Here is a 16,697-nt window from a genome sequence, read left to right as displayed (position 1 = left end):
ATATATATATATATGTGTGTGTGTGTGTGTGTGTGTGTGTGTGTGTGTGTGTGTGTGTGTGTGTGTGTGTGTGTGTGTGTATGGGGTCCGTACATGACATTGGTGTGGACATAGTGCTTTTATCCAGGTGAACTGCAAGATCTCCCCTTGCGGATGATGTAGTCAGCCACGCATTTCAAATTTGTTTTCACCAAATTGGCATTTGGTGGGGTGTAATAGAAACCTAAAAAAATAGAAAAGCCTTGCATCTGCCAAGAAAAAAAAAATCCAAGGAAAATAAAGTGACTCAAAAGTATTTTTGTCGTACCGTAAACATATTTTTTTCTCTTTTTGCCTCCTTTGTACATTGTTCACCTCTTGCACGCTCCTGTTATGCACATCATAGTTAATTATCCCCAGGAGCAACAAAACAAGCCAGATAAAAGTTTCAATCTGACTTTGGTTTTGCAGGCAAGGCTTTTATCAAATGTTGGGCAAGAGACAAATACTGAAAAGTACGGTGTGTGATTTCGCTCTTTTGACCTACGCCCCGAGAATGTATTCATTCTGACTTCAGCTGCTCTTTATAGCCTTTGGCAGGACTTTCACAATGTTCCTCAGTTAATTAAGGCCGTAATTGTCATTTTGGGGGCGCTTCGAAGTATGAAAATTTATGTGTGTGTGTGTGTGTGTGTGTGTGTGTGTGTGTGTGTGTGTGTGTGTGTGTGTGTGTGTGTATGTGTGGGCGTGCGTGCGCAAGAAGGTTTAGTGGAGTGCAGTAATTAATGCTGTTAGACAAGAACCAGTGTCATTAATCTGTCAAACTGAATAACAATCTGTCTGTTTTTAATAAAGACTTCCAAGAACAGCGTCTCTTGTTTCTGTCTTTTTCTTTAATTTTTTTTTTTTAACAACTTAATTTCATAACGTTACCACCTCATTCTCAAAACTGTGAGGGCTATGTCGGACTGCATTTTCAGATGGTTATGACTCGACTCTTGTCACGTTTGTTCATTTTTGTCCAACTTCATTCTCGTAGCATTAATTTGTTCTCGTTATGCTAAGACTCCATTCCAGTAAAATTACAATTTAGTCTTGAAATAACTTCTTTCTAGTAACATGATTTGATTCTTGGAACGTTACAACTTCAATATCGTAACATGACAGTATGATATTATTATCGTAACGATCAGAAATGGATGGACAGTTCCGTCTCTGGGATGGAACCGTCCATCCATCCTTCGCGAATGGACACACGTTTTTGGGACAGAGGACGAGATGTTTTTTAAAAAGGACGGACAAAGCAAGGTCAGAAGTGGGTTTTCATCCGTCCCTTTAATGTGGCGTCCGGAGGCAAAAGAAATATGGGAAGATTGTAGCCAAACTCATATCCCCTCATTAAAATCACGGATTTCTAAAAGTAAAGTTTTTATTGTTATGATGATGTTGATGATGATGATGATGATAATGATGATGATGAGGATGATTAATAGGCGGCCGTGTGGTCGACTGGTTAACGCGTCGGCCTCACAGTGCAGAGGTGCAAGGTTTGATTCCCCACCACTGCTTTTGATGGAACTTTTTCACTTATCTATTTCACCCTTGGTGTTTGAAGGGTCAGAGTTCTTTCCTCACCGTCAGCTCCAGCAATTCGTTTAGGAGTCCGTTGCGTTTGCTCAGCAGGAAGGCGTTGGCGCTGCCGGACTTGGCTAAATGTATACGGGCCATTCGAGCTTTCTGGACACAGAAAAGAAAAACAAGAGCAGCTTGTCAGAAAAAAAAAAAAAAAATCAATCAAAACGTTTTTGGTTTTTTTGTTCATTAATGATTTCGTAACAGTAACTTACAATGACTTACTTTGAGCACTTTGTTACTGTTGTATTTATTTAAATTCTTTGCACTTCCAGATCTTATATTCCTTGAAAAACTGGTTGTACGATCAGATATTTTTAACGGTGTTTGTCCACCAATTAGTTGTGTTTTATAATTATTATTTTTATTCATCTTTTACTCATTTTATCGCATATATTATAGAAATTGTATAAACCGATGGAGACAAAATAGCTCTGAACCAATTGCAGTAAATATTTGTATGAAACAACATTGACTATCGGAACTGTTGTAACCTGATGACTCCCTGAACAGAGATATATTTATATTAGTTAGATGTGTTTACCAACGTAAAAAAACAGAGAGCTGAAGTGATTCCATCCATCCCTTTTCCGATCCGCTTATCCTCACAAGGGTCGCAGGGGGTGCTGGAGCCTATCCCAGCTGTCTTCGGGCAGTAGGCGGGGGACACCCTGAACCAGGTGCCAGCCAATCGCAGGGCACACATAGACGAACAAGCATCCACGGTCACACTCACATTCACATGTAGGGACAATTTTAAGTGTTCAATCAGCCTGCCACGCATGTTTTTGGAACGTGGGAGGAAACCGGAGTACCCGGAGAAAACCCACGCAGGCCCGGGGAGAACATGCAAACTCCACACAGGGAGGCCGGAGCTGGAATTGAACCCGGTACCTCTGCACTGTGAGGTCTACGCGCTAACCACTGGACCACCAGGCCGCAATGTTTTTTTATTTTTATTTTTTTATGGAAAACTCTTCAAGGCCATAAATAATAAACAATCATTTGAAAAACAGTAAATAAAATGGATACCGAGCGTGATGATATATCCTTACACCACTGTGCTAACTAGCCACTTGTGCGTAATTTTAAAACCAGGGTGGGGGAAAAAATGTTGGTAAAGATGACGACAAAAATCTGTCAATACAAAATATTCTGCCTCAAAACTGTAATTTGAACAGTAATTTTGAAACCAATGTTCCACAATCCGGAACCAATGTGTGGCCAATTCTAAGTGACCACACGGACATTTGTTGCTGGCAGAATCTACGTCTTCCTTACTTCTTTCCAAGCCAGACTCAAAAATTTTAAAAGTGGCCCAAGATTTGGGAACGCTTTAAAGTAACCTAACTTACCTGAGTGATCGATGGAATAATCAATAGGATCAAAAGTTTGTTACTGATAGCCCAACTTCAAACCTCATATGCCCGTAAAGTCAAAAACCGAGGATGCTGTATCTGTGTTCGAACAACTCACAGCTTAGCTATTACTTAGAATCCACGGCATGACATCAATCCTCTTAAGTTGCTTAACTCACACGCTCTACTGTGGCCTGCATTCGCAGTTTTGAAGAGGGCGAAAAACGCATCTGGAATTAAACGCTTCAAATTATTTCGCTCCCTCTCTCGCTGTCTAGAGAGAGGCGCTCTACTAAAATAAATGAGTCAGCCCCTTGGAAAGATGGATTTGATAACTCAGCAGAAGTGTGGGGGGGGGCGATCGAAAGTGACACAGAATGAGAGAGAGATGATATCGGAATGAGATTTGCTCAAATGAAGAGGATATTAGGGCAGCTGTGAAGGATATGAAGCTGCCTGAAGCGCTTGTAAAAATGAGTGATCTCCTCAAGCCGCTTCTGCTCCTCACGCAGCCCAATAAACCAGACCTGACATAGCTCATAAAGTCGCAGAATTAGTCGGGCAACTTTTCGAAACCGTAGCCTTAGATAGCTACGCAGCAATATAATTGTCACGTTTTCGCGCCGCATGTGTAATGGAGTGTGTCCGTTTCTGTGTGTTGCATTTGGTTAATGAGTTTGACAGCGAGAATGCTGCCTCGTGCTCGTCTCGGTTGATCAAAGGTTGCGCTTGACGCGAGGATGAAGAGTGTGAGGGAATAACCGATTCTGATCCGGCAGGAAGCCGACTGCGATTGGTCGGGCTTGCGAGCATCCGTCACTCTTTTGATGGTCGATTGGGTCTTGATGGAGGTTGAGTTAAGTTTACTCTGCTCTGGCTTTGCTTGAGTTCAAGATCGGTCAAAATCAACATCATCCGTGATGAGGTTTAGAGGAAAAGCTCTGCACTGGCGAATGGAATATTATCGAGGAGTGTTAGGGCCAAACTGAAGGAGGAAAAAGTTGGTCAGATTGTGAGAAAAAGGCTTTTATTACGAATATTACAAGACGTTTGAGAATTGTTTTCACGTGAGTCAAGTCGATGTTACGAGTTATAATATCACGCAATAAAAGTTCATGTTAAAAGGATGAAGTAGTCATTTTAGTAGTAAAGTTATGAGAATTAAGTCAATGTTAAGAATAAAGTTACGTACTTCCAAGAAAGACATTGTTACATTCCAATAAGAAAGAAAAAGAAAATCAATTTGTGACATCACAAGAAATAATCCTTAAATTTTGAGACTGAAAAATTGGAATAAAATGCGACAAGAATGCCGTCGTAACGTTTCAAGAATCAAGTTGAAATGTTATGAGAGTGAAAGTTCTTCCAAGAATGAAGTCAAGTTTAGGAGAAGTCTTGATGTTACAAAAAGGCATGACGTTTTGAAAATGAAACTGTCCAGACAGAATAAAGTTGTAAAATTACAAAATTGCAAAGTGACAAGAAGAAACAAGTATACATTTATGAAATATGTTGTAATGTTATGAGAAAGTTGTCGAATTACAGGAGTAGAGATGCAAAGTTACGACGAATAAGATGTGAAAAGATGTCAGAATCTTACGGGAATTCAATCACAACGTTGTGATAATGAAGTTTCAATCTGACAAAAAAAAACTAAAGCCACATCACGGTTGTTCGTCAGCTTTATGTTGTAATAAAGTTTTGTAGAACAGAGCAAAGAATAAATGGTTCTCTTCTTCCAATGCGGTCTATGGTCGTCTTTGTTTATTGGGCAACAATGGATATCACCGAAGGGACGCATCATTTTTTTTCTTGCATTTGTACATAATTCAGTTACTAATATTGACTGTCATTAACAAAAAGAGAGATGAAACTTTTTATTTTGTAAGACCCTGAAAGTGTCTGAAAGGAAGAAAAAACAAAATTATTAAACATATAAGAGGACAATATGGCCTCATTAATGACGTAATATTCATTTTCCGATCCACTTTATCCTCAGAAGGATTCGCGGAGGAGTGCTGGAGCCTATCCCAGCTGTCTTCGGGCAGTAGGCGGGGCACACCCTGAACCGGTTGCCAATTCCAACCAATCGCAGGGCACACAGAGACCAACAACCATCCACGCTCACACTCACACCTCGGGAGAATTTTGAGTGTTCAACCAGCCTGCCATGCATATTTTTGGAATGTGGGAGGAAACCGGACTACCCGGAGAAAACCCACGCAGGCCCGGGGAGAACATGCAAACTCCACACAGGAAGGCTGAAGCTGGAATCGAAGCCTACACCTCTGCACTGTGAAGTCGACGCTCTAACCACTCGACCATCGGGCCGCCAATGTAAAACAATCAATCAAGTGAGGCACGAGTTTTGTGTGCCGCCAAACCGCACATTCTTACGCCACTGCACAAACACACACACACAGACACACTCGTACGCACACACACACAAACACAAACACACACACACACACACGACCATGCACTCGCGCACATATGCATGCGCGCCACGACGAGCAACAGCCGGAGCACCCGAACATAAATAAAACCTTAAGACACAAACACACAAATCTTCCCCCCCCCATTGCCTCCTCCCACCGCTCGCGGTCGACTTGGGACCAGTCTGTTGGCTCTTGGTTGATTGCGATCGACGTATTGGGCACCCCTGCCTTAAAAACAGAGGTAATTCGCAGACTAGCTTAGCACTTAGCGCCGTTGTCTGCGCATGATCGGTGATTCAGTCATCTGATTGGTTGCCCTCTATGTCAATCAAGTAACGGGATTGATGATAGGCTGACGTAGTACGTTCTGTGTATTAAGCACCGTTGTTTGAATGGCAACGCAATCGCCGAGGCGTTTTCGACAATTGTGTGAAAGCCCGGGAGCCGCATGGAACCAGCCAAAGAACCGCATGCGGCTCGCGAGCCGCGGGTTGGCCACCTCCGCTCTAGTTATTGTGTATTCAAATGTATTTTTTTGTTTATAACTTTGAATGTCCGGAGCAGTTTGATTGGATTTACATTTCTTTTGCAAACGATGGCTTCCGATTTTTTCAAGTCGAGGTTCCACTAGTTCATTTGCATTCTTTTCTCATTTGACAGAGGACGTAAGTTTACTTAACGAAGCATCAATGTGTGTCCGCCCGCATGAGACAAACAAGAGTGTGTCACAGCATTTGGATCTGTCAACCTCGTCATTTTGCTCCCGGCGAAGCATCTCTTAGCGTCATGCTTCTCTTATGTCATCCTGTGGAAAAGGTCAGGCTCACTAGGTGAGAGCAGTGAGTGGATAGCAAACATTTAACACTCGACTATGGAGTGCGTGTGTTTTGTGTTCTGTGTGTGCGTGTGTGTGTGTGTGTGTGTGTGTGTGTGTGTGTGTGTGTGTGTGTGTGTGTGTGTGTGTGTGTGTGTGTGTGTGTGTACGTGTGACAGATACACGAATGAAGAATGACTAGAAGGGCAATACATTGTTGAGTTTTGGTGTGTTTGTAGCATTGGACAAATGGTTGATTGAGGACAAACCTTTTGTCCTTGTTTTTTTTTTTTTTTTGTACTCATTTCATGAAAAATAATCACATTGCATAAAAATATGGAAATGAAATAACGTCTGATTAAGTTTCTGAACAGGATAAATTGTATAAGATATAAAAAAAAGAAATAAATCTTAGTTAATCCTGCCATCCACTTTCATTATCGAAGAAGATAAAATCCGTTACCTTCTGGGCACGGCGTTTATCTGCCCTCTGGTTCTGGTGGTAGATGCGACTGAAGTTGGAAACAATGACGGGCACAGGCAGGGCGATCACGAGCACGCCACTGAGCGAACAGATAGATCCGAATATTTTTCCAGCAATTGTCTTTGGCACCATGTCGCCGTACCTGCGGATGACAGGGATGACAGGTTGGAATAGGTTGAGCCACACACACATGCTGTTGAACTGTTTCGAACAATTTAAAGACCACAATAATGCATGAATTCATTGCAGCACATTAAAGTAAGTCATTTTTTGGTGTCAACGATATCACTTAAAAGAAATACCGCTGTGCTTGCTAAATATTGTCTGTGTAGATTCTCAGTAATCTATACAATTGATTAATTTCTTGTTTTTTGTTTTCTTGAGTTGTGTTGTACGAATTGATGTTTGAGTTCGACAAGTTCCGAATGTTTGCAAGGCTATGAAGTTATCTAAATGGAATTGGATGAATGAGTCTCAAGTTGTTCAACCTCCAGTGCAGAGCCGGATAAATATTTATTCACATTCGCCACAGAGTCATTATGGTGGATATGGAACAGTCCGGCCCAGAATCTAAATCAGGGGTGGGCAATTATTTTTCCCCGGGGGCCAAATGGGAAGCAGAAAATATTGTGGAGGACCGGCTCCGATTATAGATTTGATTTCTACATTGAAATAAGTAAATGACATTGTTTACAGAAGCTGGTAAGAGTATGTGTTATTGTTAGCTAATGAGAGAGTGTGGTTGTTTGACAAAAAATATTTCTTCAGTGAAATTATGCAAAACAATGGTAATTGTGCAAGATTTGTCATTCTTTTTCAGTAACATTAACACTGCAATGCTTTCTGTTTTTAACTTTCTATGAAGAGACCACAATATGCTTGTAGCACTGTAACATAACTCACATTTTCGTCCCAATTGCCAAACAATGCAGAAAAAAAAATAGAAGTAAACATGTTTCAGTGTTTTGTTTTTATCCTGTTCAGTGAGATAAATCGAGCCAATCTTGGACTGGTCAGTTCTGAGGGTTCTTGGGATTGAATCTCAGCTTCTTTGCGTGTTCTCTTTGTGAATACTGTTTATCACTGACTTCGGTGATAAACTGACGTTGTGCGTTTTGTCCAGGTTCTCCGGTTTCCTCCCACATTCCAAAAACACACTCCTCTAAATTGTCCCTAGGTGTGAGTCTGAGGCCGGATGGTTGTTCGTTTCTGTGTGCCCTGCGATTGGCTGGCAACCGGTTCAGGGTGTCCCCCGCCTCCTGCCCGAAGACAGCTGAAATAGGTTCCAGCATCCCCCGCAACCCTTGTGAGGATAAGTAGATCGAAAAACGGATGGATGGATAGTCCATATTTTCTTGAAATCATGGCGTCTGTCTTTTGTTTTTTGGTGAACATTTTCAAGGTTTACCATGACGATGACTTGATGCTAATCACATGGACTCGGACAGAGTACCTATATGTAAATGTCGCATGTGCACCGTAAACAGGTTTCAAAGTAAAAGCGCTGCTGTTTTAGTCCACGGACTATGTAAAATTTTGAAAGGAGCTTTTATTTTCTTAATTCCAAGCAACTCTTCGCGGCCCAGTAAGAGCCGGGCCGCGGGCCATAAAATGCCCAGTTCTGATCTAAAATGGTACTATTTTAAAAAATAGCAAAATGCACCAATTTTTATTTTTGTTAAAAGTTTGGCCTTTGTGGTGGTCATCCATCTAAAAAGTAACCTGAAAATTTTGATCTGTTACTCTTCAAGGACCACGCAACAAGATGACTGCGATGACTGGCTGCCTGTTAACAACTCCAATATTCACATAGAAACATCGCACGCTGTGACTTGAGTTTGACTTTTGAGGCATTTTGCTGTCTTTATCCCTTCCCCACCATGACTTCTCAGAAGTAGGCAGTTCGCTGACTTTTTCCTGAGCCCTGAAACTCTTGGGTCTTTGTGCTGAAAAGTGCACTTAGGACTGGATTATTGGATTAAATTCCACCTGCTCAGTTTGCTGCTTCCTCCAAGCTTCATCTTCATAAAGCAAATTAGGCGGAGAGTGGACCTGCCTCTCCACACACACACGCACACACACACACACACACACACACACACACACACACACACACACAGAGTAAACAACAGTGGACCATGACGTGATCGCGGTTCGGCACCTGCGGAGTCATCATTCATTCATTCATTCATTATTTTTGCTGTTTTTCCATACTGTTTGTTTTTCCATGGTAAACACGTATTGAAGGTTCATCAGTGTTTTTTGAAGAATGTTTTAAGAATTTCTACTGAAAAAAAAACGTTTCTTTTGCCCCCTGTAATGCATTTCAATGGGCTTCATATATCTTCAGATTTTCACATATATTCCAGCGAATAGAAGGGGCCCACTGTATACTTTAAATTGTAATATCCCAATTCACCACTAGATGGCAGAAATTGCTTGTTAGGAAGTGCATGGTCCTATGCACCCCCCCCCGCCCCCCAGTAGTGATGATGAAAAATTGTGGCTCCCTTCATCATTAAAGTTTCCCATTCCTGCCATTGAAGATGCAACAAAGGCACGGCAGTGTGGCTAAATGATTGAAAACTAAATCATGCAGAACCTTATCTTGAAAAGTATTGAGTGTGACAAAAAAATTTAAAAAGATGTAATCTTAAAGTGGACAAAAAACGATTGTAGGAAATTTATGTCAATATGCGTCATCCTTTTTCAAATCTTTTTTTTTTTTTTTTGTCTTTGCCAGAAACGCAGAAGGAATAGTCTGCTCCAAAAAGATGATGTGATGAAAATCAAATCAAATGACAGAAGAGGAGGCAGCGTGATACCATAGAAGTCCGACCTGCATTCTTCTTGACAGAAAGAAAGCAACAGCAAAGTCACACTTCGTTCCGACGGCGATGAAGATCATCAATTATCGCAATCACAAGGGCACCCAAAGGACGGTGAAATGTTTGTGTTGGTGTTGCCTTGACAGGTGTAAAGAGCTCACACTGTAATTTGTCACTTTTATTTATTTCACCAAGATTGATGACTTCAACGGCAGAATGTGAAAATCAGCTGTAAACAAATAAAGGAGCAGAGTTACTGGACCCGCAAGTCATCAATCACTCATCCACACACACGCACAAACACCAGTTTACCCCGAGAACCTTACATCAACAACATATTAATATTACTCAAGAATGCCTTTAAAACGAGATGGGATGTTGCACTTATGTGGAATTAACCCCGAGATGCATGAGTGACTGGACCCTCTAGTTTTCTCGAAGTGGGTCTAAAATGACCCAGTTCAGAACATTTTCATTTTAATGATAATTGGCTGAGTTCACACAAGTTAGTTTAGTTATTTGGGCACAAGCGATTCACCAGCTGGCCGATAGTAGCTGTTTAAGAATTGTCCAAAAATTGGCTTTTTTTTTTTTTAAACACATTAACAGATTACAACATTCGACAAAATAATGACATTCATACTTAAATTAATAACAAAGAAAATGGCAAAGATCTATTTTGGCCCATTTTTGACAATTTTTCCCTCTGTTATAAAGTTAAATGAATAGTAAAGGACAAAATATTGGAAACAGTCACATGTTGTACTTGTAATTCATATCTTCATTTTTGTATGGGATTTTGTTAAGGGATTAAAGACAAAGTGATTATCAAGTGACTATCAAATTTTTATTCTGACTAATATTATAATCGTGTCTAAATCTCCACGTTGGTGCAGCCCTAGTTTAAAAAAAAATATATAACACATGTTTTTATTCGCTTCATAAATAGCATCTGTTGGACAATATCTGTTGTATATGTATGATCCATCATAGCTTGGATGAGAAAGAGAATCATTTGAATGACTTTCTGATACATATTTAGCTAGTACTGTGTAAATAAATGCACAGAGGCACGCACACAAACAAGCGAGTGCACAATACATGCATTAACAGGCTTCTAGATACAAACTATAAAGTAGGCAAATTTGGCAATGATCGATTCCACTGAAACGAATGGAGCAATGCATACAGATAGACAATATACTGATACTCACAGGCATGCATTCTTTATCTTTTGCGAAGAACTGTTGCAACGGTCTTTTTCATGATATGCTATCGAAACAAAGCACATTATATCTGTCTAGGTTCTACTGTCCCCTGGTGGCCGAAGCATGTAAAGTGAAAATGAAGAATGAAATCATGATGTAAAAACTGTTGTATTTAATACATTGTATTTAATTATGTTAGTACTGGATATTTTTATGAAGTGCAGTACTGTAAAATGCTATTTTTCTTAGTGTACTTACCTTCCAACTTTATTGCTGGGATTTTGCCTGACGGAGCTGGAATGGATTAAAGGCAATTCTATCCATCTTAACGGCGAAAGATGGTTTGAGATGAGTGAAAAGTCAGAATTGTATTGAAATGGGTAGTAGCGAATAGTAATCGGTACTTTTACAGATTGTGAAATGGTCACGTACACAGCAGTGTCCTCATAGTTCTGGCACATTGTTTTAGAATCAAATGATCTATCTGTAAGCCATATAATTTCAAGGTGACATTGGAAGACGAGTTTGAAATGATATTGAAGTGTTCAGTGATCGTAGTTTGGGGTATAGTTAGTGTTTTGACTATTAATGTCCATGACGCACAAATTTTCACTCCAGTTGCCAGATAAGCTAACCTTCAGTTAGCCTAGTTTCTTCTCCCACTACCCTTTCTTCTTGAGCCAGGAAAGAGACAAGTTTCATTTTCTCTTCTATGGTCATCATCACATTTCTGCATTTTTACCATCACTGGTGCCCTTCTATTCAAAAAATCCAAATGAAAAGCCAACCAGACATTCTTTGAAGAGTTTTTCAGTTGACCAAGTGTAAATGTGAGAAGCCACGTGACAGTCGAGGTGATAAATGGACTTGCTGTACTTGGCAGCTTGTTGACTGGATGAATATTAAACAGCACAATGTGTGCACTTTGGGAAAAGTTTGGCTCAAAATAAGAAGCGACAAAGACAAATGTCTTAATTCTCGACCGAGACACTTGTTCAGTTGTTGCTCTCTTCATCAGTCATGTGGCCTCATTGACTGTTTTAAATGAAGTGTGCGCTGCTCGTTTTGAGAAGGTGACGTGAAAGCCCTCAGCCTCGCATCTCAAACTGCAGGTCCTGATGGATGGTGTTCGCTTCTGCAGCGGGTTTAATATCCCCGGTGTAAAAACAGACCACTTAGTTTTTCAACTCCCCTGTGGCACCATCCCATTCCCTCCTTTCAGTGCCGGTACGAATATCAATACAGCAGGTGGTGTGCTGAGCCGCCTTGCTCCCGCCCACATTTGATTGATGGTCAAGCATGCCATTACTCATGTTCACTTTTGCTGAGGTGTACTTATATTTTAAAAAAAGATGAGAGAAACAAACAGGATATGCTCTGTGCAATGCTCTTTCACAAGAATTTAGTGGCAAATTTAAGAGATTTGTAAAAAATTGCATTGGTCCATAAACCTGGCAGACATTCTGCACGGTGGTACGTTGTTCTGTTTTAAATCAATATTACGTTACTGTATCTAATATTTTCATACAGTGAATGATTCAGGGTGGCAGCTGGCTGGTTAGCTCGTCGGCTTCATTGTGCGAAGGTGCAGGGTTCGATTCCAGCTCCGGCATTTCTGTGTGGAGTTTGAATGTTCTCCCTGTGCCTGCGGGAACTACTCAAAAAAAAAAAGATCCACATTTGTAAAACTAAAAACCTGCTCTCTAATATATATTTTCCACATTGTCAGCAGCTGGCTGATTAAATGAACAAATCCGCACCACTATTTGAGGACGTACGGTACACCTAATTTAACCCAATTAAATCTGAGGTCACTATTAATAACAGTAGTAATCCTAAAATGACAATATTACAGACACAAATGAAAACATAGTTCAGTTCAAGTTCAGTTATTCTCCGATACAATAACTGGCTCTTCTGCCCTTCAGATATGATCATGTATTCAATGTCACAGTTAAACATTAAGACATCGCTAGATTGGATTCCAGAAGATGTAAAATATCCCAGAAGATCTAAAATAATACTTTTATAGATAAAAGCAAATTTGTCCATCGCATTTCTTCGGCTGATAATACCTGTAATGATCATAAATGGCTGCCCTTTTGCTTGCTTTGTTTGGCTGCTTGCCGGTAAAGTGGACTGACATTTTTCAAACTGCCCGATAGTTTTTTTTTTTGTTTTTTTTTTATACTGGCCTTAACCAACAATGGATATTGGGAGGATACTATTAGCCTCATTCCGGGTTGGAGCGAGGGATTATAACATTTGCTTTTAGTGTCTGTGTGTTTTTTTAATGGGCGATGGGGAGGGGTGGGGATCCGAGAAAGGCAAGAAGAAAGAAGTGACGTTCATGTTCCGTTACCTTACTGCGTCTTTCATTCATTTACTTTAAAGCGCAAAACAAGCTAATTAAAAGGATTTGTCGGAATCCATCTTGTCAATAACATAATAATAAGAGGAATTCAAACGGCCCATCAGGCGCTGCTATGACAAATCTTTTTTGTTTGGAGCTTCAAATGTGTTGCGCCAGATGGGTATCAGAATCATCGAGGACCATTTGAGGAAATAGCCGTGAATTCCATATTATGGTTTAATTAGTACATTATTCAATTCCATCAATCCATTATCGGAACCGCTTACCCTCACGAGGGTTGTAGGCTTGCTGGAGCCTATCCCACCTGTCTTCAACCGGTTCAGGGTGTCGAGGCAGGGGGCTCACCCTGACCCGGTTGCCAGCCAATCGCAGTTATTCAATTCAGTTCCTCCTTGCTTTATTTCCATGCAGAGCCACATTATGACAATGCTAGTGCCGAAAAACCTCATGGTTGAACGGTTAATCTCTCCGTGCAATTTGGTTAGAAAGCAGCAATAAGGAGGTTCCAGGGTTCCACCCAAGTCGAGTGGAATGTCGCTAAAGCAGAGCATTTGATACCCGGGAGGGGACTCACTCGACTTAACTGACCTTTTCATAACAGCACTATCAAGCCACAATTCTTCTTTGTAGGCCATCAATACTATTGGAAAATACGTCTGCTCTTTGAAAACCTTCGGGGAGATCGCTAACCACACAGCATGCCCTGTAGAGGTCAAGGCAAATTTCTGTGAAATGAATGTTATCAACCATTTGTGAAAAGCACAGTGAAGTACAGGAAGACAACAAGACATTGAAGGCGGGAACTGTACGGTACCAAGGCTTTTTTTGTTGTTGTTTTTTTAATCAGAGGCGGCGGGCCCACTTTTTGGCCTGCCTTTGATGTGACCCTGTGCTCCTTTTATAAAGTACAAGAAATCAATTTTCACACCCCTTATTTTATTGCGCTGTGCGGTTTCTATCTGAACACATGTTGCTTGTCAGAAGCAAAACTAAATGTAGCCCTCCACTCCACAAGTTGTTCTGTTTTTTTATCGTTGAAAACATTATCACAATGACATTACATTGATTAAGCCTTTTAAACTTTGCCAATTTGAGGCGCAATGCTTCTTCCTTTCATGCCCCCCACACACACACACACACACATGCAAAGTGGCAATTAGTGTCGCATTATGGCGGACAGATTTATCGAGCAGAGCAGTTACCATTTCAATGTGTGTGGAACATGTCGAGATGATGAAATATTCGGTAAATTTGGAGCAATGTTTTGCAAGGTCGAAGAGAGCTTTTCAATCTGAGGCAGATGTGTTTTGATTGGTTGAAAAGTCAGACATACTGTTAGGAGTTACAAAGTGAAATGGTTGAACAGTCAGGATAGAAACCAAGCCTTGTTGCAAATGGTGAAATCCACAAGAAATCGACAATTTCTACTTGTTATTCATGCCACAAGATAGCATCAAAGCACTACTGTTTGTCAAAAGGAACCTCCTCTTTAACACTTTAACATAGTTCCAGCTATGTATGCTAGCTTAACATAGTTCAAGATGCCACAAGATAGTGCCATTACATTGTCTAAATCAAGCTCCTCACCTAACGTCAACATAGTTGCTCTGCACCATGATTCCACAAGTAAGATGTTCAACACGCATGAGTACTTTTGAAGTTGGAGTCATCATATATTTTTTTCCCCTCTGTTATGACAAATCATAGAGAGAAGTGAACATTTAAATTTGAGCCGGTAGAAGACAGACACTTGGAAATAAAGTAAGAGCTGGTGTGATTGATGGGTCCATATAAAATGGCAGGTAACCTTTATACAGCGACGCCTCTTGAGTGAAGAAAAACGCATGGCTCATTAACCACAAACTTTCCAAAATCCAAAACTTTGAGCTCCCCACAGACAGGTGAGTATCATATTTTTGTTCGTAAGGTGTTTGTGCTACTCCCACGTGGCAAAAGAATCACTCAAATATGATCATATACATGATGGTATCCCTCAGGAGATTATTTTTTGAAGGGAAAACTAAAAGAAAATAGAGAGTCAGGAGTTTTTTTTTTCCTCCTCAGAGGCTTTGCAGCATGAATGTGCTGAGTGGTTTATTACTTTCGAGTGACGCCTGTGGACAATTTAACTCTCCAAGCAGCTGTTTGAACACACGGCATCTTTAAAATATGTGATTCTGACCGTAACTGAGGATGCTAAGGGACCATCTCAACAATTCTTAGTGCAAAAAGAAAACGACTGGGATGAGAACAAATTGGAAGATGACAGGAGATGAACAACCCATGCCAATGTCGTGATTTAAACATGATACACATCACCTTTTTAAAAGCACTGAAACTGCTCTAATTGAATTATACAATTAAATTACTGCTTCAAATGCATGCGGATGATGGTAAATCCCTGAATCATCTACCGAACTTTAGTGGCCTCTTAACATTGGTCAACAAGACAGGACACTTCCAGCCTCATTTATTTTGATTCAAACAATCCACAAATTGCACAGGAGTGGGAGTCCAGGAGTCGAAAAGGCAATTCGACTCGCCTCCTATCGTAATTCAACTGTAAAGGACTTCCTTTTTCAGAGTAACAATTCTGAAACTAAAGAAATACATGAAACAAAAAGGTGCTATATGCTGATCTATTCTCGAAAAGGAAGGAGAAAATGAATGTCAGGCTGGCTGTCTTCACGCCACATTACATGCCCGACGTGTACTTGGATGACACTGTCACAGAAATGAAGATAGTATCTTTGAGCAAGACGGTGCATGATGGACTGCAATGCAATGCTGAACTCACATTATGCAAGGTGGAACTATCAAAGGAAAAAGAAAAACTAACTTTGGGTGACAATTTGTGCACGTCGAGTGTCATACTTTGATGTTCACTGTCACAAAAACACCTTTTGGTCGAGATCAGGGGTTGGGAACCGATGGCTCGCGAGCCAGGTGTGGTTCTTTTGATGACTGCATCTGGCTCGCAGATGAAACAAAATATTTTCGCTTGTTTAATCCAGCCATCAATTTTTCACTGCTCATGTACTGTTCAGGGCTGCAGTTGGCAGCAGGGGCCTACGTTATCCGTTGCTAGGTCAACAGGTAAACGGCCCCCTTTGAATCAGCCCGCTAGGTCATTACCTCAATGCTAATCCTTCGACAAATAAGATGGCGAAAAGAAAAAAAAAAGATGTATGGTACACTTCAGGACGAATGGACCGACGGATTCACCTTTGTGGAGAAGAGAGCAGGTTCTGCCGTGTGTCTAATTTGCAATGACAAAATACCATCAATGAAACGGTCGAATGTAAAGCGGCATTTTGACACGCGCCATGCTACGTTCGCAAAATACAATGCGGGAGACAGCAGAAAGGAAGCATGCATGCTACTGAACAGGGTGCAAGCTAGCCAGCAGCAACTCTGCATATGGACCCGGCAAGCTGACTATAACTCCGCTAGCTTTGCTGGATCGTGAGCAATCGTGAGGAACGGAAAACCATTCACATTAATGGTGAGTATTATAACAACATTACTTTAGAAAATACATTCAGAGGCTTATTATAATTACATTTTGTTGAATTCACTTTT

At 40.7% G+C, this 16,697-nt stretch overlaps 1 protein-coding gene and 1 long non-coding RNA gene across 3 annotated transcripts in view; one reads left to right on the top strand and one right to left on the bottom strand.

Annotated features, from left to right (window-relative positions):
* LOC109510668 (potassium voltage-gated channel subfamily D member 3-like) overlaps nt 1–16,697 on the bottom strand; it is a 64,820-nt gene that overhangs the window by 7,456 nt on the left and 40,667 nt on the right. Inside the window, exons 3-4 of one of the 2 annotated variants that reach the window (XM_019861159.1) lie at nt 6,685–6,847; nt 1,615–1,716 (exon numbers count right to left, since the gene is read on the bottom strand). In XM_019861159.1, the coding sequence (XP_019716718.1) occupies nt 1,615–1,716; nt 6,685–6,847 (265 nt within the window). The remainder of the gene's footprint in view (nt 1–1,614; nt 1,717–6,684; nt 6,848–16,697) is intronic. The other variant, XM_019861160.1, reaches the window with a different exon arrangement.
* On the top strand, nt 2,606–9,826 carry LOC109510670 (uncharacterized). Its single transcript, XR_002167163.1, has 2 exons — nt 2,606–4,036; nt 9,449–9,826. It is a non-coding gene; the product is annotated as an uncharacterized LOC109510670 (long non-coding RNA).

The sequence above is a fragment of the Hippocampus comes genome, unplaced genomic scaffold (genome assembly GCF_001891065.2).
Source record: "Hippocampus comes isolate QL1 unplaced genomic scaffold, H_comes_QL1_v1.1 scaffold40, whole genome shotgun sequence".
NCBI lineage: Eukaryota > Metazoa > Chordata > Actinopteri > Syngnathiformes > Syngnathidae > Hippocampus > Hippocampus comes.
The sequence above is the reverse complement of the archived record's forward strand: the minus strand, read 5'-3'. Positions and strand labels throughout refer to the sequence as shown.